The following is a 21,521-nucleotide window of genomic DNA, read 5'->3' as shown; positions in this document are numbered from 1 at the left end:
CCATGGCTCCAGGTGACTGGAAATGGCCTCTGGATTGACCCACGAATCACTCAAGGAAGATATTTTGCATTGTTGTCTGGGCATGGGTACAGTAGGGCATTCTGTGTCTTGTGTGGTAACTGCAGCTAATACAATCTGATTCTGTGGCAAAACCTATTCTGTGTTGGTGACTATATATCACATTATAGATAACTTCACTGTCTGCAGTGTTTGCTGATTTGCTATTGAAGAATTCAGCAACAATTTTACCCTAACAAACACCGTTACTTCATGCCAAACTACTTATCCAAACCCCACTACTTGGAAAAAATAATTGTACAGTATCTACCCAAATCTATTAGAGTACTTCATTAAAATTTCAAGGAACTATCCTTACAAAGTCTTCATTTTCTAATGCAGGTATTATGATTCCTAAAACAAAAATTATGATAGCAAACTGATGGAATGAAACTGATGAGAAACTTTGCAAATTTCCTCTAATCAGACAGTAATGATAACAATGGTAGATGGATCATTCAGCTATTGTCTATATTTAAAACTTAATTAGTTTTATGAAACAAAACTAAACTAAAGTAAAAGCTCCAACTTTTTTTTTTACTATGTTTCTTCTGAACAAATCTGAATTAATCTCTAAGATAACAAATAAAACTCTTTTTATGTACCTATTGAATGAAATATATGAAATAATACAAACTAACCTGTAAGGTGTATCTTTGATAGGTGCATAAGCATAATTGACCCCATTATATAAGATAAGATGGGCTTCATCTAAAATAACATGGGTATAAGCACGCTTCACACCACTGTGTCCCCTGATCATGTCATCACGGAGTGACTTCATTGCTTCACTATCACCTTCCAACTCTGTCATATCCACATGTGGCAAATCCTGGAATTAACATATGCATGACAAACTCAATCATAACTATTCAAACCAAATAAAATCATAATTAAAAAAGATTATATAATGTCAAGTAAACTAGTGTAAGAGTATAGTGACACAAATATGTGTGTTTAAAGAATTCAGCAAAGATAAATTGTAAAGGGTAAGAAAAAGAAAAATATAAATCATACAAATATGTGGGCTGACTAAAGTTCATCTGGTGAGTGAACATAAACTACAGAATGTATTCCATATATAGTAATGATAATAATAACTGCTGGCTCAAGTTTAACCAAGTGGAAAATCCACATCTCCACAGTGGCTGGCAACAGTACCTAGGCTCTCCAACAGATCTCTCCAGGAAGAAACTTTAGAATGTTTGTGTTTTATTAGTGTGTGTAAGAGGCTGGTAAATAAAGGTAGACAAGTAAGGTAGATAGAGGGGTAGGTGGTGAGAATTTTATTTTATGAGTTGGGTGTTTGGTAAACAATAGCCACAAAGCAGTTGCATAAACTTGCTCCTTGTCTAAAGTTTATAAACAACCACTAGGGACCAGATTCTATTGCTATATTATGTTGATCCAACAATATGTAAACTAAGCCAGTCATGCATCAATATTTTGATTGCTTGAGTAAGCAGTATTGCTTAAGACATGTGTAACAGTGTTTCTGATTGGAGAAAGGGTGGAGGAAGAGAAAAATTGATTGGTTCACAGGAGTAAAAGATGTAAGAGTAAAGATCACTGGACTTGGGAAGTCGTGACATCAGTGCAAGGTGGCTTAGTGAGTAAATTGAGGATCCCAGTTGGGAGTCCCTTGGTGTAAATTGACAAGCCAAGTGTAATATTATTCAGGAAGAAAAGGAGAAAAATTTTACTTCCATTTAATTCACCCCATAAAGAAACATTACTTACTTCTTACAAAAAGATATGGTAAATGACAGTGATGGAAAGTTGAAAGTGAAAGAAGAAATACAAAACCATAGAAGGTAAAAGTTAAAAAGAATAAATTGTAGTTACTACAGTGGTAATGGAGGTGATGGAGGTAACAGTGTGAGACTGTTTCTATGTCATCAGTTGAAAGTGATAGGAGATGGGGAACAGTCACCATTTGTCAGCTCTTAATATGTAAAAAGGTGAAAAAAATATAGTTGAATTTGAGAGAGATCTTGGGCCCAGTCCATAGACTAAGTGTCAGTCTCACAGATCTTCACCTCCTGAGAGAGGTGAGGGGGTTGACGGGTTCTGAAAATGGGCAGCTTTGCTACCTTGTATGACCACCACATGCATTTATAAAGGTATATATGAAATACAAAGGAATTTCTAAAAAAAAAAAAAAAAAAATAGCTACTAGCCATGATCTACCAGTTTTTATCAACTGCTATGAAGATAACAGGAATAAAGATTTATTGTACCTATGGGGGAAAAAATCAAAAGTTGAGTATGTTTTAGGTTCTACCTATTGAAAAACACAGACTTTATTACCTGTTGCTACTAATTTCTCACATAAAAGCTATTCCATCTTTATGGATAATCTATAGAAAGGCTAATATATAGAAAAAAAATTAAGATTGTGACAATGTTGGTATAAACAGTCGAATAAGTTGTTCAATTGATGTCCATGTTCATGCCACAGGACCCTAAATTTTCCAGGCTCCCTGTGCAAATACAATGATTAGAGAAATGTTCTAATTTGATCCATTTTTGCCTTTTTATATGAAATTTTGTGAAGTAGACTAAACTAATCTGTTATCATAAGCATAATATATATTTGGGGTCAGAGCAGCTATTCTAGATATGCACCTTCAGTGCCCTTCCTACCAACAGAGAATGAGAAGTTGGGTTAAAGATTTTAAATACCTGTTCAATACTAGTAAATAAACTACTATGACTCTTTCATTACAACATATGGCTATGACTTATGTCAAAAGTGAAAAATGAGATAGTGCACAGAGAGTAGGTTCAGGCAATGCTTGAGTGTTTCAAGACTATTGTTTAGATCATATACAATACCTAAGAGTCTTGAGACTTGTGGGCATCATAAGCTATATAGCAGCAGCACTAATGCCTACATCTCTGAACTGATCAATGTAAGCACATCCTCTACTCAACTGGATCTAGGGTTTCTGCATCAGCACCAGCAAGTACCCGTAGATATGCCAATATTGTGCCAATATATAAAGGGGGTGACAAGGAAAACCTAACAAACTATAGACCAGTCTCCCTTACAAGTACAATAGCCAAAATCTGTGAAAAAGTCATCAAAAGTAGATGGACTAAACATCTGGTAAAGAACAATATACTAAATCCAAAACAATTCAGTTTTAGATAGGAAGATCAAGTGCCACAAACTTGATCTTTTACTCAAGGTTAATAGATACAATGCAAGAAATGGATGGATGGGCAGACTGTACTTTCCTGGACTTACAAAAGACATTTGATAAAGTACCACACAAAAAACTATCAAGAAAACTCGAAACAATAGGTGTACACAGAAAATTACTGAAATGGATGGAAGATTTCTTGCATGGGAGAAACATGAGAGTGATGCTCAGAGATAAAAACTCTACCTGGAAAAAAATGATAAGTGGAGTCCCACAGGGTTCAGTATTGGGTCTGATAATGTTTGCTATATATGTAAATGACATGGATGAAGGTGTAGAATGCTACATGAACTTCTTTGCAGACAACACAAAACTACTGAAGAAAGCACAGAAAAAGACTGTGAATTGTTAAAGAGAGACCTGGACAAGGTCTGGGAATGGAGTCAAAAGTGGGAAGTGAACTTCATCATTAAGAAATGTAATATAATGGAATTTGGAAAAAGTAAAAAAAAAAAAAAAAAAAAAAGAATATCTGGCCAATACAAAATCAGTGCATAGGAAGTAAAGGGAGTTAGTTCCGGACAGGACCTAGGAGTAATTATTACCAAAGACATGTCCCCAGACAAGCATATAAACAAAACAGTCGGAGAAATCTGCAATTTATTAAGGTCAATAAAGGTGCCTTTTAATTACTTGGATGAGGAAATGGTAGAAAAATACTAGTCACACTGAAAAGACCAAGATTGGAGTATGCTGGAACACCATAGACACCCAGTACAAAAAAAGAATATAAGGAAAATATAAAAAATCCAAAGAGCAACAACAAAGATGGCTCCAACACTTTCAAACTTGACATACGAGCAATGATTGTCTAAACTGGAACTACCAACCCTGGAACAAAGAAGAGAAAGAGGAGATCTATTGGGCATTTACAGAATCATGAAAGGCATGGAAGTCCTTGACAGAGAAGACCTATTAAAGTGGGATAAAAGAAAAACAAGAGGACATGAAAAGAAACTCAAAAAGGATAGTTATAGAAGAGATCTGAAAAAAAAAAAAAAAAAAAAAAAAAAAAAAAAAAAAAAAAAAAAAAAAAGTTTTCCATACAGAGGAGTGATGGATGTTTGGAACAAATTGGACAAAGCAATAGTGTGTGCAAACACCATACAAGAATTTAAGAACAAACTAAATATTGCAAGATACAAAGATGGGTCACTACGAGCGTAGCTTCCCTTCCTGTATAATACAACTAGGTAAATACAACTAGGTAAAATAGAAGTCATCCATCTGACCAAAGAGTGTATGGTCTGTGGTAAGCTCAACTTTCAGAGTGATAGTACACTAGGAGCACTATTTAGGGACCACTCAGCTGATTGAAAGTACAGGGGGTCACCGCAATTCGACTGTTCACAATTCGAATTATCGCAAATTCGACAGTAGCTAATTTATACCCAACCCTCAAGGTTCGACGGCCAGACTCGATAATTCGACATTCAAATCTCGCGCGCCATGCACCCGGTCGAATTTGCTGCCACTCCCGATGCACCATTCTGTCTCACTCTCGCACCAGCCATCGTCGAGGCAAGCCACACTCCACTGTTCCACCACCATGCCGCGCAAATCCACCTCCGGCCCCACCCCTAAGAAACACACTTTCCTGCCTTTCAAAGATAAGCTTGAGCTTATATGAAAGTGTGAGGTAGGTATGGCTCATTCTGCCATTGCAGCAGAAATGGGTGTCCCAAGATCAACAGTATCAACGATTTGGAAGAACAGGGACAAGCACCGCCAGGCCGCTGCATCAGCATCTTCCACGACTTCCCTTGTTCTCCGTAGCTCAAGGGACTCCCATCTCGACACAATGGAGGACATGTTGATCAAGTGGATAGAGAACAGGACACAACACAAGATGCTGATCAGCATGGGGCTTGTGCAGGAGCATGCCTTGTCACTGTGGGAGGACTTGCAGGCCACAACATCCACGACCAAAAATGTACTGTACAGCAGCTTAATGTGTTTAATAAACAAAATTAGATCAAAATGAAGCCTTTAATATTACTGATTTAGTCTAAGTTAGTGTTTTTTAGAGGTCATAGTGATATTTTGGGGGGGTCTGGGCTGGAGGTCAGTCCCTATCCCCACTAATTACAATGTACTCCTATGGGAAAAACTGCATCATGATTCAACAGAACCCAGGTTTGACTGATGATAGACCACCCCATCCCTGTCGAATTGCGGTGACCCCCTGTACAGTGTTATCTACTACCTATGCCTACCTTTCATCTGTCAGTAAGTGGTAGATCCTCTCATCTGCAAGCACATCGCCATACACACATTGTTTTTGCTTTGATATGGCAATAATTACACCCTTTACTCCCCCAGCAAAGTTTTTGTACTGAAAAAAGCAATATAACTCACCTGCAGATATGTTACCTGACCCTTCAGCTTAGGATGAAGTACAAGGAACCCATTATTATTCACTACAAAAGCATATCCATTGGGTCCCAGAATTTGAAATGGGGTCAAGTCCTTCAGTGTTTTCACTGCAACATCTATGCCTGCCACTCCAAGCAATTTTGAAGTATTCTTGTGTGAGAAAAGAATAAATAAGTTACAATTATTACTTCAAATTCTATCAACCAGTATGACATACAATGCAAATCAGACAGTTAAAATATAACAACTTACTGCTTCTTCTGACTTGTTGAAAACTGGTAGAGTGAGGGAAACAGTCAAGTCTTCAGTCTGCAGAATGTAAAACATAAATCAATCTATACACTGATATCATTCTCCAATTTTTTCACATATACAGATAAAAACTCTATTTAAAAAATGCAAGCAAATTGTGAAAAATCTATGTATATTTCACTTAACTGTATCATGAGTATGCTTTACTAACTATCATCACCATTCCTTTGTGTGGAAAAACATCTAAATTTTGTAAAAATATTAATTGTAGGGACACTTACACAAAAGAATTATGTAGTCACATGAACATCATGCAGGAAGGAAGCCATGCATTTGAAAAAGAAACCATGCATTTCACTACATAAGCAGAAAATTAATTCATCCTCCTCCACCAAAAATAAAGTTTCATAGGATTAGAAAGTAGTATACCAAGTTGAGGCTGATTTCATGTTTCTATTTCATATTATAAAGTTAATCAATACAAACAGAATGTGAAAAAAGAAAGAAAAAGAAGACAGTTTAAAGCATGAAAAATAAAAATGTGTCAGTTTTCTGATAACATATGGAACAAATCTAGGAACTCACATGGGTATAAGTGAAGAATGTCCATCCTCATGAATGATAGCATGCATAAGTTTATCAGACAAATACACAAGCATTTTGTCTCTAACCCATGAGAAGCTTTAAACACATGGATTTTACACCCATAGAACTCTTTAATTTTTTTCTCCAAATTCCAGCATTTCCCTTTATGGCAGAATCAATACTTTTATTTAGTCAAGATCAATAGGCATGCTACTACATCCTACATCCAATATACCTTCTCAAGTTGCCTTGACCCAGATGCATCAACCATCTATTCATAACAATATCTATTAAGTAGAGGTAGTACCTTAATAAGTAAACCAATGAGAAGCAATCAAAAAACTATAAAAGAAAATATTCAAAATGTTGCTTATTTTCCTGAAAATAATATATTAAGGAAACTAAATGAAGGGTCTACTGACAATTCTCTGCCAGGAATAATTTTGGGTACTTAGACTGCTGGATTTTTTTTCCCCTCACTCTTTCTTACATGATTAATCTGGCATAGAAATGTCTACAAATAATTCTATTTTGACAGCTATTTCTAAGCAAGTTGTGTCATGACATGACTGGTCTATAAGACTTTTTTCATGTTTTTCTAAATACAAACAGCTTACCAACTGGTCTTGATAGAATGTTATCATAGACGCAGGATTTGGGTGAGTCGGGTATCCAGGTTGGGCAATCACATGTAAATAGTCCTAGAAAGAGGTGTTGTGGACCTTTGAATGAACTTGTGCTGGATCAGGGTACATAAATATGTTTATAAAGAAATTGACATTGCTGTGAGCGGCACCAGACTTGCCACAACTTTTGCAGTTTTAAATAAAAACTGTGAACCTATGTGTACTAATATGTGTAGAACATAACAAGGTACATTGATAAAAAATGGCAAAGAAAATCTAATTACATAATGGGTAATGCCTTTTCACTTCATAACTTGATAACACAGAATCATGCTTACACCAAGCTTTAGAGATATTTTGACAACTGAAAGAGAAATGCTGGAACTTCCAGGGGATGTGAATGAGTGAAAATGGCTAAGTACTTTTTCACACTTGCATATACGTCATTTTTGCCTATGATGAAAATCAATCTCAACTATAAAAAGTAAAATTTTCAGTCACGCAATATATCAAAAGAAACAGAATTTGAATAAATAATAAAATTATGATAATTTAACAAATCTTGTGACTTAAAATAGATTTCAATCAATACAATTTTTTCAATGTCCTATCATGGAATCCTGATAATTCGAATCTCATAGAAACTATTATGGCATGCTATTATATTATACAAATATCAATGCTTAATTCTGATTGTGATATTTTTAAGACATGTCACATATCTAGAGGAAAGAAAATTAAGAAGCTTCATGGAAAACACCTCCTTTGCAAAGCAAAGCCTCACTGTGTCAGAAAGGGAAAGCATTACTTAAAACTTTTCACACTAAGACCTATTAAAGCTGTGCAAAGAATACCATTAATCAAGAAGTATCACCCAACACCCAATTTGATATGTGACAACTGGGGTGGTAGCTAAGGGAAAAGAACACATTTATTAGTCACATTTACAATTCTTGGGGCTTTTGCAAGAGCAACATCCAATTCATAGTTACATCTGATGAAAATAACTAACGTAAAGGAATTACCCTATCATGTGTTCATGAAGAAAAAATGTAGATGTTTCCAATACCATGCAATTATCTATTTGTTCTCTGTTCACATGCTGAAATTGCTTGCAGAAGCCTTTATCCAAGATGCAACATTCACTGACAAATCCATTCTATGCTGGCCAGCCACAGCATGATTACAGGAACACCAAACTGCAGCTGGAGGGGATGAATACATTGTGCACTGGCACATATGAAAATATTTATGAGGAAGAAAAAGAATAACTAAATACACAAACAGAAAATTAATGGGTTTAGGTGAAGAGAATGAGGTGGAACTAAAAATCATGAAGATGGTGGCACATAAGTGTCTTGATAAGTTTAAAACAGATATTAAGTGAAACAGAAGGATCCAAGGAAATGGTGATGAACTGTGCATACAAATGATACACAACATAAAACACTATCCAGGCCTCATTACCACAGCATTTGTATACGCAGATGTATAGTGGTTAGTGTGCACTCCACTTTGGGCAAGTGGCTCCGACAACATATCGATATATGATTCCTGTAATGGGAAAATGCATGATTTATAATTCAGATAAAAATATCAAGAGACTTTTTTATTATCAAACCTTTTAAGTACAGGAAACTGCATATATGTAAAACAATAAGATCTGAAACTGATTATTCTTTCATCAAAATTCCCTCAATGTTTTTGAAAATTTTCCAGTAATCTCCTGTTTGGACCAAAAAATGGTTGCCAGTTATATAATTGGTGTTGGTGGTGTGTGTGTGTGTTGGGGAAAGGTTCAGGGAGGGGCCAGCCCCCCCCCCCTACTCTAATTTTCATTTGGTCCCTGAGTTGCTCCACCTTTACTTTATACTTACATATCCAAATTCTGAATAAGCAAATTGCTACTCCATCTAATATATACATTCATACATATACTAATAACTATTTCCCCCTTACAAAGGAAGTAGCCAAAAAAACAAAGGCTTAAAATCCACTCCCACCCATTTCATCCCCACATATTCTATTCCCATTCAGCCCCCTCCCTCCCTCTTATCTTGGCTCCTCCTGGATGATGGGTCATCCCAGCAAATCAACCACTTTCCTGGGTCAGAAGCAGTGTAGCAAGGCACAGCACATCCACAGCAAAGCTGCCTCATTTAATCAGCAATCCCCCCCCCTCTTTCCCCTCTCATGCAGAAAAAGAGAAAACAGGCAGAAAAGAAATCCCTTTGGGCTGTGCCAAAATATCATTCACACATACTCCCTCACCCCACCCCAGCCCCCACTCCTTTTCATGTATCACAGCATTATTCATACACAACCATTCTCCATTCACCCCTATCTTCTGTCTTCTCCCTTCCTTCCTTAATAGACATTCTGCTCTTTCCCAATACCCTTTTAATATTGTGAATTCTCCCCTATCAGAAGGCTAGGATGGTACCTGTTACTTAAGATTTTGTAGCATGGAACTTAATGAACTATGCCCTTGATCCAACTTGCTGGGGGCAGGGATCAACTGCTGTCCCCTTAACCTTTGCCACAAGTAAGGACACTAACCCATTCAGCCAGTGAGTATCCACTACATAACTCATTAATGCCATATCTACCACCCTTCCATCCACCACCCTTTCCCATGCATACTTATGCTTGGCTCTCTTCTTAAACACTGTGTTTGCTATCAACAACTCCCTTTCTAAACACATCTCCATCATCTTTCCACTATGATTTGTACCTGGCACTCAAAATTTCCCTACTACTCCATCTATTGGCACAGCCCCCTCTAGCTTTGTTCTTGTAGAATTACTCTCATAGAAGAATGACAAGAGAAATAAACTAAAATGAGAAAAAAATGTTCAAAGGCTTTTAATGCAATTACATTGATACACTGATTTATGGAACAACCTGAATAAAGAAATAGCCCAGTGTTAAGTGGTCATTTGAGCTGACTGCAGTGTAATCAGTAAGCACTCCTGCACAACAAGTAGGTTCCAGGTTCAAGCCATAGGTGCCAATTTTTCACTTACACCCCTACCTCTAACATGGTGAAGTGAGTAGGATACCACAGTGATGCACACACTCAAACTGGCCCTGGTGAGCAGGGGCTTTAGTAAAGTTATGTGTGGATGGTCACTGGAGGTGACTGTGGAGATCCCAGGTGGTGCTGTTTTTCCAGTGACACCTACCTCTAACATCCAGTCAGAAAGCATAGATAAATTCAAAGCCAAGTTTGACCAATATCTGGGACAGAAGACCTCTGGAGGAACCCCAGGAGGGTTACCAGTTTCCTCCATAACTTCAGTGTCATAATCCGTGGGCAACTCAACAACAGCAACAACATCAACTAATATACCAATAAGATTTCAACCTCTTAGATTTCAGACACATAAATCTGGCAATAGCTTCCTATATATGAAATAAACATTAATAACAGAAATCAATTCCCACCTGAATTTTTGTCCGCACCCCACTTGTTGTGGTAATAACAGTGTACTGTCCACCAGTGCGAGTGGCCATTTGCTTTAATACTGCAGTTGGAATGGGATGAGGACCAACAGCATAAGTGAAGATTCTGATATCATTGGTGGCATTGTCTTTCAGATACCTGAGATACAGTAAAATAATATAAAAACATTACTTATATATAAATCAAATATGATCCTAATACATTCAATCACTCAAACATTAGGATATATTCTATATTGTCATTTGTGCTCTTGGGCCCAATCATAAATTTCTCTTTGGGAAGAAACTTTGGGCTGTTGTTTGTGTTGTAATAGCTTGGATCTGTTTCTATTTTACCAACTAGCTAAGAGGAAGAAGAAGAGGAGGGGAGGAAGAGGAGAATCAGGAGGAGGAGGAGGAGAAGGAGGAGGAGGAGGAGGAGGAGGAGGAGGAGAGCAGTAACCAGTTTACCTAGTTGTATTTACCTAGTTGTATTATACAGGAAAGGAGCTATGCTCGTGGTGACCTGTCTTTGTATCTTTCAGCATCAAGTTTTTTTTCTTAAAATCTTGAATAGTGTTTGCACACACTGTTTCTTTATCTAAATTATTCCAGGTATCCAGTACTCTTTATGGGAAGCTATTTTTTTCAGATCTCTTCTCTAGTTATCCTTTTTGAGTTTCTTTTCATGTCCTCTTGTTTTTCCATTGTCCCATTTTAGTAAATAATCCCTATCTAGAATTTCCATTCCTTTCATGATTCTATAAATAGTCAGCAGATCTCCTCTTTCTCTTCTTTGTTCCAGAGTCGGTAATTCCAATTTGGACAATCTTTGTTTGTATGTTAATTTGGAGAGAGTTGGTGCCAACTTTGTTGTTGCTCTCTGTATTCTTTCTAATTTCTTTATATTCTTTTTAGTAATAGGTGTCCATAGTGTTGCTGTGTACTCCAGTTTTGGTCTTATTAGTGTAACTAATACTTTTTTAATCATTTACTCATCCACGTAGTCAATGCCACTTTCAGTGACCTTAATAGGTTGAAGGTTTCTCCAACTGTTTTATTGATATATTTGTCCGGTGTCATGTCTTTGCTGATTATTACTCCAAGGTCTCTTTCTGAGTTCACTTTTTTAACTTCTTCTTCACCAATTTTATAATTTCTTGATATTCTATTTTTACTTTTTCCAAACTCCATTATACTACACTTCTTGATATTGAAGTTCACTTCCCACTTTTGAGTCCATTTCCAGATTTTGTTCAGGTCTAACTGTAATGATTCACAATCCTCCTCTGTTCTTACTTTCTTTAGTATTTTTGCATCATCTGCAAATAAATTCATATAACACTCTACTCCTTCATCCATGTCATTTATATATATGGCAAACATGACTGGAGCCAGTACCAAACCTTGCGGGACACCACTTATTATTTCTTCAAATTTGATTACTAATTACTACCCTCATTTTTCTCCCAGTCAGGAAGTCTTCCATCCAGTGTGTGTTTGTGTAGAGAGGGTGGGGGAGGGATAGTCAAAACTGATAATGAGAGACCTTGGGTCCTGTCCAAAGATCAAGTGCCAGCCCCTCAGGCCTGCATCTCCAGTTGAAGGTGAGGGTATTCACTGGTTTTGAAAATAGATGGTAGAGATAGATATCAGTGCTATCCATCTTGCTGGACCACCATTAGCAGGTGGTCCCTTATTAATCATGAATAGCTATCAATCACTTCGGTATGATGATGCCCACGTAGATGTCATGAGGTGCAAGTTGGCACATAAGGATGCTGGCGTCGGCATCTTGATAATATATATTTTTTTGCAGTTGTACATGAGTTACCTCCAGATTCTATGAACTGGTTTGATTACGTTTTCTGTGTTTATTATCAGTTAGAGTAAATGAGAATGAGTAATACAGCAGTGACTTTATAATTTATACTGCAAGTAATGTGATGACTTGTATATTTGACAGCCAATGCTGTGTGCAAGAATTTGAGTTGTACTGAAGTGGTTAACATAAGAGAAGAAAATCTAGTAAGGTTGAATGGAGAACAGTCCTACATACAATATATACAAGTGTTGAGCTTAAATAGAAGAGGAGGTTCTATGAGTTTCTACTTTTAGTATATTTTTCTCTATAGAACTGTTAGTTTCATTATTAAGAACTCTATACACTTTGAAACTACAGGTAATCATGAAATCATGAGACTATTTGTGTGGTAATCAAATCATAGAGTGCCTTGTTACACAAAACAATCTGTCATAATACCTGGAATAACCAAATATATCATCATCCATAATTTGAAGTAAAGCAAAATAAAAAACTAAAAACTTAAAGAATTCTTACTTATCAAAAACCTCCTGAGGCCATTCTGTGCCTCCATCACTGAAGAGCATAATGGTCTTGTGGCAATTTGAGCCCTCACCTTCCATCTTAATACCATGAAAAAAACATAATCTTTGTTAGATTCATAATTTTCAGGAAGAAAAAGCACCGTTTAAAGTACAGTACAATATTTTTTTTATAAAAAAAATAAATAAAAAGCAATTACTCAGCTGAAGGTACTAATCTATTCTTTGTAACACATGTAATTTACATCACTTACATTTTTTAAAGCTTCAAAAGCAAAACTCAGTGCTTTTGAATAGCTGGCCATTCCTCCATCATCAAGTTTATCAATGGCATCAAAGAGGATTTTCTTGTTTGCAGTATTGGCTTGTACTAAAGTCTGTGTACAGTTCTGCACCCATCCAGTTGTTTCATTGAACTGAAAAAAGTCATAGAATAATACATTAAAAATTCTTTAAGATAGGTATTAACCATCATTACAATATGAATACAATCTTTAGCAAGAGTAGTAACAAAGTAATATAAAGGTGTACTCACAGCAGCAACATTGACATAGTCATTTTCCCCCAGAGTGTTGATGAGTGTTTTCACAGCAAACTTCATGATGGTAAATGTCTGGCCATGCACACTGCCACTTCTGCATTACAATATACAGTAAAGGTAATCTGAATAATATCAACATATTGTCTAGCTATCTACTGATATTTATCTGTTTACATGATATATGCATTATTTTGGCCATCGTGTAATTGGAAAATTGTGCAAATAGAAAATAAATTCAATTCCACTAGTCACACCTACCATGGGTATAGGAAGAGGATGAAACAGTACCTACCATATCACAAAAATTAATTTGTTTTGCAAATAAACACACACTTGTAGAAAATGGCAAAAGTAGTTGTGTACGAGGAGTAGGAATGGCTAGTGTACCAGTTGCCACTTGGTGGCATGTGGGTCACCAGCACATGATTTGAAAACGCACTTGGCCCAAAATAAAAGTTGTGGCATATTGTACTGTGGCATGGTTTGCTGTACAATAGTGTTGTGGTGAGACATGGTGATGCCCTAACAAGCAGTGACCCTTCTCATACAAGGGCCCTTTCATACAGCTAACAAGGCCCCTTTTCATATGACCAGCTATATGAGAGGGTCAAGCAGGGCCACACATACCAGGCATGACCATGGTGCCAGATAAACATGAATGACTAATCAAACAGGCACCTATTAGGAATAAGATGGGATGTAGGTAGCAGTGCAGACATTCAGAAGCATGCTGCTGTAACAGACACACACATGTAACCACACAAGCATAGACTTAGAAGAGACACACAGAATCGGTCACTACTCTAAAGATAGAAATCGACCTCTAAAGATAAAATTAAGGTCACAGATGGTAGTAGAAGACATCTTTGAAAAAGCAGGCAATTTGGCAAAGAGTGAAAAGTACAATAAGATATGGATAAAAAGAGAAATGAGTACTGAGGAATTAGAAAAAGAAAAGTCACTAAGAAAAGAAGCAAAGGAAAAAAACTTGTTGAGAATGGAGACAGAATGCAAAGAATTCCATTGGAGAGTAATCGACATGAGATTGAAACAGTGGCACATCAAAACGAAAAAACCAAGGACAGAAAAGATAATGGAGAAGGAAGAAAATTAAAAGTGGCCTATACTAACATTGACGGATTAATTTCAGGTCTGAACGAACTCAATGATTATCTGTTAGAAGAAAAACCAGACATAATGGGAATTGTAGAGACTAAACTAAGAGGATAAAAACCATCTATTGATATTGGACAAGGGCTATACAATTACTGGATAAGAAACAGGGACAAAAAGCAGGGAGGGGGAATCATGTTCTTGGCCAAGAAAGACCTAAACGTGACAAAAATTGCAGAGGGCAAAGGTAATGTTGAACTGATCATGATAAAAGTCGAAGGCAAGAATATGAAAAGTAGAAAGTTTGTGGTGACCTATGTGCCCCCAAGAATGAATGCTTGGAAAGAAAACGAACACACAAAAATGCTAGAAGATACAAGAAAATCACTAAATGAGATACTAATGGGTAAGGGTAATCTAGTAATTATGGGAGACTTCAATTGCAAAGAAATTTGTTGGGACAACATGACAGTACGAGGAGATGACGTGTGGGGCAATGTACTGCTAGACATGACCATGGAGTACACAATGATCCCAGTGGGTCAGTGAAAACACAAGATACAGAAACAATGAAGAGCCATCAAAACTAGATTTAATATTTACAACGGAACCTGAAATAGTGGACAAAGTCCACTACAAGACACCAATTGGAAAGAGTGACCATGTACTCATCGAAACTGTACTAAAGGAAGAAATAGAGATGAAGAGGAGCAAAAGCATAGGAAAGGAAGATTGATGTACAACAAAACAGACTTTGCAAAACTAAAGACGTTCTTCCAGAATGCAAACTGGGAAAAATTCTATATGGAAGAGACAACAGTGGAAGAGAAATGGAACATACTGTTGGATAATTACAATGAGGGGGTAAACAGGCATGTACCAAGACAAAAGCGAGAGAGTACATTAAATGTTGGTTCAACAAAAGATGCAGTGAGGCAAAAGACAGAAGGGACAAAGCTTGGAAAAGGTGGAGAAAAGACAAAAAACAAAGCAAATGGCAAATTTATATAAACTATAGAAATGAGTATGTTAATGTGAGAAGAGAGGAGAAAAGGAACCATGAGAAGGATATTATAGATAAATGCAAAGATCAGCCCAAGCTATTCTACCGGTATGTAAATGGTAAACTTAAAACCAAACAGGAACTAGTGAAACTACGCCAAAGAAATATAGAATACACAGAAGAATTAGAGATGGCCAAAATCATGAACAACCACTTTAAATCTGTCTTCACCAGAGAGAAAATACAAAATTGGTACGTAGACAATAACAAACATTCTCCCCACATGAGTGAATTTACAACATCACAAAAAGAAATATCAGAACATCTATCAAAATTGGACGTCAGAAAATCACATGGCCCGGATGGAATTGCAAATTGGATTCTAAAAGAATGCAAAGAAGAGCTAACGGACAAAATACACATCATAATAAATAGCTCACTCAAGGAAGGAAAGATACCTAATGACTGGAAAAATGCTAACATTGTACCAATATATAAAGGAGGAAACAAGGAAGAACCCACCAACTATAGACCAGTATCACTAACAAGCACTATAGCCAAAATTTGTGAGAAAATCATCAAGAATAGATGGGTAAAACACCTGGAAGATAACAACATATTAAACCCAAGACAATTCGGGTTCAGACAAGGTAGATCATGCACCACAAACTTGATATGCTTCTACTCAAGACTAATGGACATAGTGCAAGAAAGAAACGGATGGGCTGATTGTGCATTCCTAGACTTGCAAAAAGCATTTGACAAAGTACCACACAGAAAACTACTAAAAAAACTGGAACACATAGGATGAATACGAGGGAACCAACTAAAATGGATGGAGGACTTCCTGACTGGAAGAAAGATGAGAGTAGTACTCAGAGAAAAATATTCAGATTGGAAAGAGGTGATCAGTGGAGTACCGCAAGGATCTGTACTGGCTCCAATAATATTTGCTATCTATATGAATGATATGGACGAGGGCGTGAACTGTTACATGAGCTTCTTTGCTGATGATGCCAAACTGTTAAGGAAAGTAGAAACTGATAAGGACTGTGAAGCACTGCAAGAAGATCTGAATAGGGTATGGAACTGGAGTCAGAAATGGGAAGTGGATTTTAATACTAAGAAGTGTAGCATAATGGAGTTTGGAAAAAGCAAAAGCAGAATATCAGGAAAATATACAATTGGAACCAAGGAAGTAAAGAAAGTAGGATCCAAAAAAGACTTGGGAGTTATTATCACAAACGACTTGTCCTATGATACACAGATTAACAAAATTGTCGGGGAGACTTACAACTTGCTATGATCAATAAAAGTGGCTTTTGCTTACCTGGACGAAGACATGATAACAAAAATATTGGTTACATTGATAAGGCCTAGACTAGAGTATGCGGCGACATTGTGGTCCCCCAGTACCAAAAAGAACATAAAGAAAATAGAAAGAATCCAAAGAGCAGCTACAAAAATGGCACCTGCACTTGCAAACCTATCATACGAGGAGAGATTGGCTAAACTGGAGCTACCGACACTGGAGGAAAGAAGAGAGAGAGGAGACCTACTGACCATCTACAGAATCATGAAAGGCACAGAGATACTTGATAGAGAAGAATTACTAAACTGGGACAAGAGAAACACAAGAGGACATGGAAGGAAATTAAGAAAACATAGCTATAGAAGAGAACTGAAGAAAAACAGTTTTCCACATGGAGTTTTAGACACTTGGAACAAACTGGATAATGAAATAGTAAGCGCAAAAACCATTCACGAGTTTAAAAGCAAACTAGACACTGAGAGATACAATGGCGGGACAACACGAGCATAGCTCCCCTTCCCGCAAAATACAACTAGGTAAATACACAATATGAAGAGAGACTAGCAAAACTTGACCTACAGACACTAGAACAAAGAAGAGAGAGAGGAGATTTGATAACTATTTACAGAATCATGAAAGGCATAGAAATTATTGATGAGAGGATCTAATAAAATGGGATGATAGAAACACAAGAGGACACGGAAAGAAAATCAAGAAAGACAACTATAGAAGAGATATTAAAAAGAACAGCTTTCCTCACAGAGTAATAGACATTTGGAACAAGTTAGATGAGAAAGTGGTGTGTGCAAAAACAATACATGAATTTAAAAATAGTTTAGATGAAATGAGATATGAAGACGGAACACCATGAGCATAGCTCCCCCTCCCGTTAATACAACTAGGTAAATACATCAAACTGAGAGATGAATACGTAGACATACGAAGAGAGGAAAAAAGAAATTATGAAAAAGATATAATAGCAAAATGCAAAGATCAACCTAAACTATTTTACAGATATGTAAATGACAAACTAAAAGACAAACATGAAATAGTGAAACTGCGTGAAGGAAATCAAGAATACACAGAAGATGTAGAAATGGCTGAAGTAATGACCAGACACTTTAAGTCTGTATTTACAATTGAAAGCTCACAATTGTGGGATGATAGTCACCAAGAAGGATCCCCTAAAATGAAAGAAATAATGGTGACACAGAAAGAAATAAGGGACCAAATAAGGAAACTCAATGTCAGAAAGTCACATGGGCCAGACAGAATAGCGAACTGGATATTAAAAGAATGCATAGATGAACTCACAGATAAAATACACAAGATAATTGACTTCTCACTCAAAGAAGGAAAAGTACCACAAGACTGGAAAATGCTAATATTGTACCAATATATAAGGGAGGAAATAAAGAAAATCCAACAAATTATAGACCTGTATCCCTTACAAACACAATTGCAAAAATATGCAAAAGAGTTATCAAGAATAAATGGACTAAACACTTGGAAGAGAAAAAAATATTAAACCCCGACTAATTTGGATTTAGAAGTGGAAGATTATGTACTACAAACTTAATATGCTTTTACTCTAGATTGGTAGACATAATACAAGAAAAAGATGACTGGGCAGATTGTGCCTTCCTGGAACTACAAAAGGCTTTTGACAAAATACCACACAAAAAACTACTAAGAAAAATTGAAACAATAGGTGGAATACAAAGAAAACTATTAGAATGGATGAACGACTTCTTGGTAGGAAGAAAAAATGAGAGTGATACTTAGAGAAAAGAACTCAAAATGGGTAAACATGATAAGAGGAGTCCCCCAAGGATTTGTGTTGGTTCCAATAATGTTTACTATTTATATAAACAACATGGATGAAGGAATTGAATGCTATATAAACTTCTTTGCAGATGATGCAAAACTATTGAAGAGAGTGAGTAACGAAGAAGATTGCAAATCTTTTCAGGAAGACCTGGACAAAGTCTGGAATTGGAGTAAAAAGAACAAAGTGAATTTCAACATTAAAAAATGTAGTATAATGGAATTTGGAAAAAGCAAAAATAAAATATCCAGTCAATACAAAATTGGAACAAAAGAAGTTACAAAAGTAAACTCAGAAAGAGACCTAGGAGTAATCATTTCAAATAACATGACGCCAGACAAACATGTAAACAAAATAGTTGGAGAAACCTACAACTTAATAAGATCAATGGCCTTTGACTACATGGATGTGGAAATGGTGAAGAAAATACTAGTTACATTGATAAGACCAAAATTAGAGTATACAGCATCACTATGGACACCCAGTACAATAAAAACCATAAAGAAACAAGAAAGAATTCAAAGAGCATTAACAAAGATGGCACCAACACTTAGCAAGTTGACATATGAACAAAGATTGGACAAACTAAACTTATTAACTCTGGAGCAAAGAAGAGAAAGAGGCAATTTGATAACCATCTATAGAATTATGAAAGGGATGGAAATCCTTGATAGGGATGATCTACTTAAATGGGACAGAAGACATACAACGGGACATGAAAAGAAACTTAAGAAGGACAGTTACAGAAGAGATCTGAAAAAGAACAGCTTTCCACACAGAGTGATAGATACATGGAATAGATTGAAAGAGAAAACAGCGAGTGCTAAAACTATACATGACTTTAAGAAAGAACTGGATGCGGAAAGATACAACTGTGGGTCTCTACAAGCATAGCTCTTCTCCCACAAAATACAACTAGGTAAATACAATTAGGTAAATACACCCAGAGTGTGGAGCTGCTAGGTAGAGTTGCAAACATGCCTATATCAAGTGTGGCAGCATCTTCACCCTATGGAGTGAAAGACGTGCCCCTTCGGAGCCCACTCAGACGGATACCCATTAGCCTTCTTGTGTGCACATCACACCCTCCTGTTCGCCTAACCCACCAATCAATAAAGCCACTTGGTGGTGTGTGGGTTACCAGCATGCAATTTGAAAATGCACTTGGCCCAGAATGGGTAAAAAAGACTTCAATAATATATATATATATATATATATATATATATATATATAAAGGTTTTTTTCCCCTTTACAAGGAAGGTAGCCAAAGTCAAATGGCATGAATCCACTCCCACCCATTTCATCCCCACACACTCCACTCCCATTCACCACCCCTCCCTTCCTCTTTTCTTGGCTCCTCCTAGATGATGGGTTATTCCTGCATGCCACCCATTGCCCTGGGTCAGAGGCAATGCACCAAGACACAACACTTCCACAGCAAGGCCACTTCATTTAATCAGTGATCCCCCCTCTACATCCCCTCATGCAGAAAAAGAGAAGACAGGGTGAAATAACTTCAGGCTGCATCAAAATATCATTCACACACACTCCCCAACCCATCCACTCACTTCTATGCATCATAGCATCATCCATACACAAACATTCGCCATTTACCCCTCTCTTTTGTCTTCTTTCCTTCCTCAACAGACATCCCCTCTTTCATAATGCCTCTTTTACCCCATCCATCCATCTTACCCTTGGCCACCCCATCATATTCACTCCATCCACCTCTGCCTTCCACATTACTCTTACTAATCTTTCTTCACTCATTCTTTCCATGTGTCCAAACTATCTCAATACTCTTCTGTCAACAGTATCTCCCAACTCTTTTTCCACTCCCACTCTCCTCCTCACCTCCTTGTTTCTCACTCTATCCAGCCAAGTACGTACATATACAAGTGGCTTTTTCCCCCTTGCAAGGGAGATAGCCAAAAGACAAAGGCATAAATCCACTCCCACCTATTTCATCCCCACATACTCTACTCCCATTCACCATCCTTCCTTTCTTGGTTCATCCTGAATGGCAGGTCATCCCTGCATCCTACCCATTGCCCTGGGTCAGAAGCAATGCAGCAAGACACAGCACATCCACAGCAAGGCTACTTCATTTAACCTCTTCACTCCGGGGCACATCGCACGTCTGGCAGCATTAGCTGCCCGACGTGCGATGTTGCATCATAATAATCGCATTATAAAAAATAAAGTCAGTGCTCAATCGTTCGTTCTCTTTCACCCGTGTATTTTGATAACCATAGAAAATATGATGAAGCCAGTTTAGAGAAAATGGAAGTTACGTAGGTACAACTACAATAAATATAATCAAGATGCCGACGTCGGCATCATTGAGTACCCACTTGCTCCTCATGCCGCCTACGTAGGCGTCACCGTATGGAAGTGGTTAAGCATCAACCCCCACTCTCTGTCCCCTCATAAAGAAAAAGATACTTTTAGACTGCATCAAAATATCATTCACACATACTTCCTCACTCCCATCCCCTAATCACTCCCTTTCATGCATCACCATTATCCGTACACAACAATTCTCCACTCACCTCTATCTTCTGTCTTCTCCTTTCCTTCCTTCCTTCCTCAACGGACATCCCCCTCTTTCACAATGCACCTTTTACCCCATCCATCCACCTCATCCTTGGTTGCCCCCTCATATTCACTCCCTCCACCTCTGCCTTCCATGCCTCTTCTACTAATCTTTCTTCACTTATTCTTTCCATGTGTCTAAACCATTCCAATACTTTTTCATCAACCCTATCTCCCAACTCCCTTTCCACCACCACTCTCTTCCTCAACTCCTCGTTTCTCACTCTATCCAGC

At 37.2% G+C, this 21,521-nt stretch overlaps 1 protein-coding gene across 3 annotated transcripts in view; it reads right to left on the bottom strand.

Moving 5' to 3' along the window:
* LOC143040754 (voltage-dependent calcium channel subunit alpha-2/delta-1-like) overlaps window positions 1–21,521 on the bottom strand; it is a 590,989-nt gene that overhangs the window by 47,169 nt on the left and 522,299 nt on the right. For all 3 annotated transcript variants that reach the window (XM_076212156.1, XM_076212154.1, XM_076212155.1), the window contains 8 exons: window positions 13,431–13,530; window positions 13,150–13,311; window positions 12,891–12,976; window positions 10,553–10,709; window positions 8,573–8,659; window positions 5,895–5,951; window positions 5,625–5,792; window positions 699–889 (listed from right to left, as the gene is read on the bottom strand). In XM_076212156.1, coding sequence (XP_076068271.1) covers window positions 699–889; window positions 5,625–5,792; window positions 5,895–5,951; window positions 8,573–8,659; window positions 10,553–10,709; window positions 12,891–12,976; window positions 13,150–13,311; window positions 13,431–13,530 — 1,008 coding nt within the window. The remainder of the gene's footprint in view (window positions 1–698; window positions 890–5,624; window positions 5,793–5,894; window positions 5,952–8,572; window positions 8,660–10,552; window positions 10,710–12,890; window positions 12,977–13,149; window positions 13,312–13,430; window positions 13,531–21,521) is intronic.

Source organism: Oratosquilla oratoria, chromosome 29, assembly GCF_046742065.1.
Source record: "Oratosquilla oratoria isolate Oo_2021 chromosome 29, ASM4674206v1, whole genome shotgun sequence".
In the NCBI taxonomy this organism is placed as follows: Eukaryota; Metazoa; Arthropoda; class Malacostraca; order Stomatopoda; family Squillidae; genus Oratosquilla; species Oratosquilla oratoria.
This window is presented reverse-complemented; position numbering and strand designations above follow the sequence as displayed.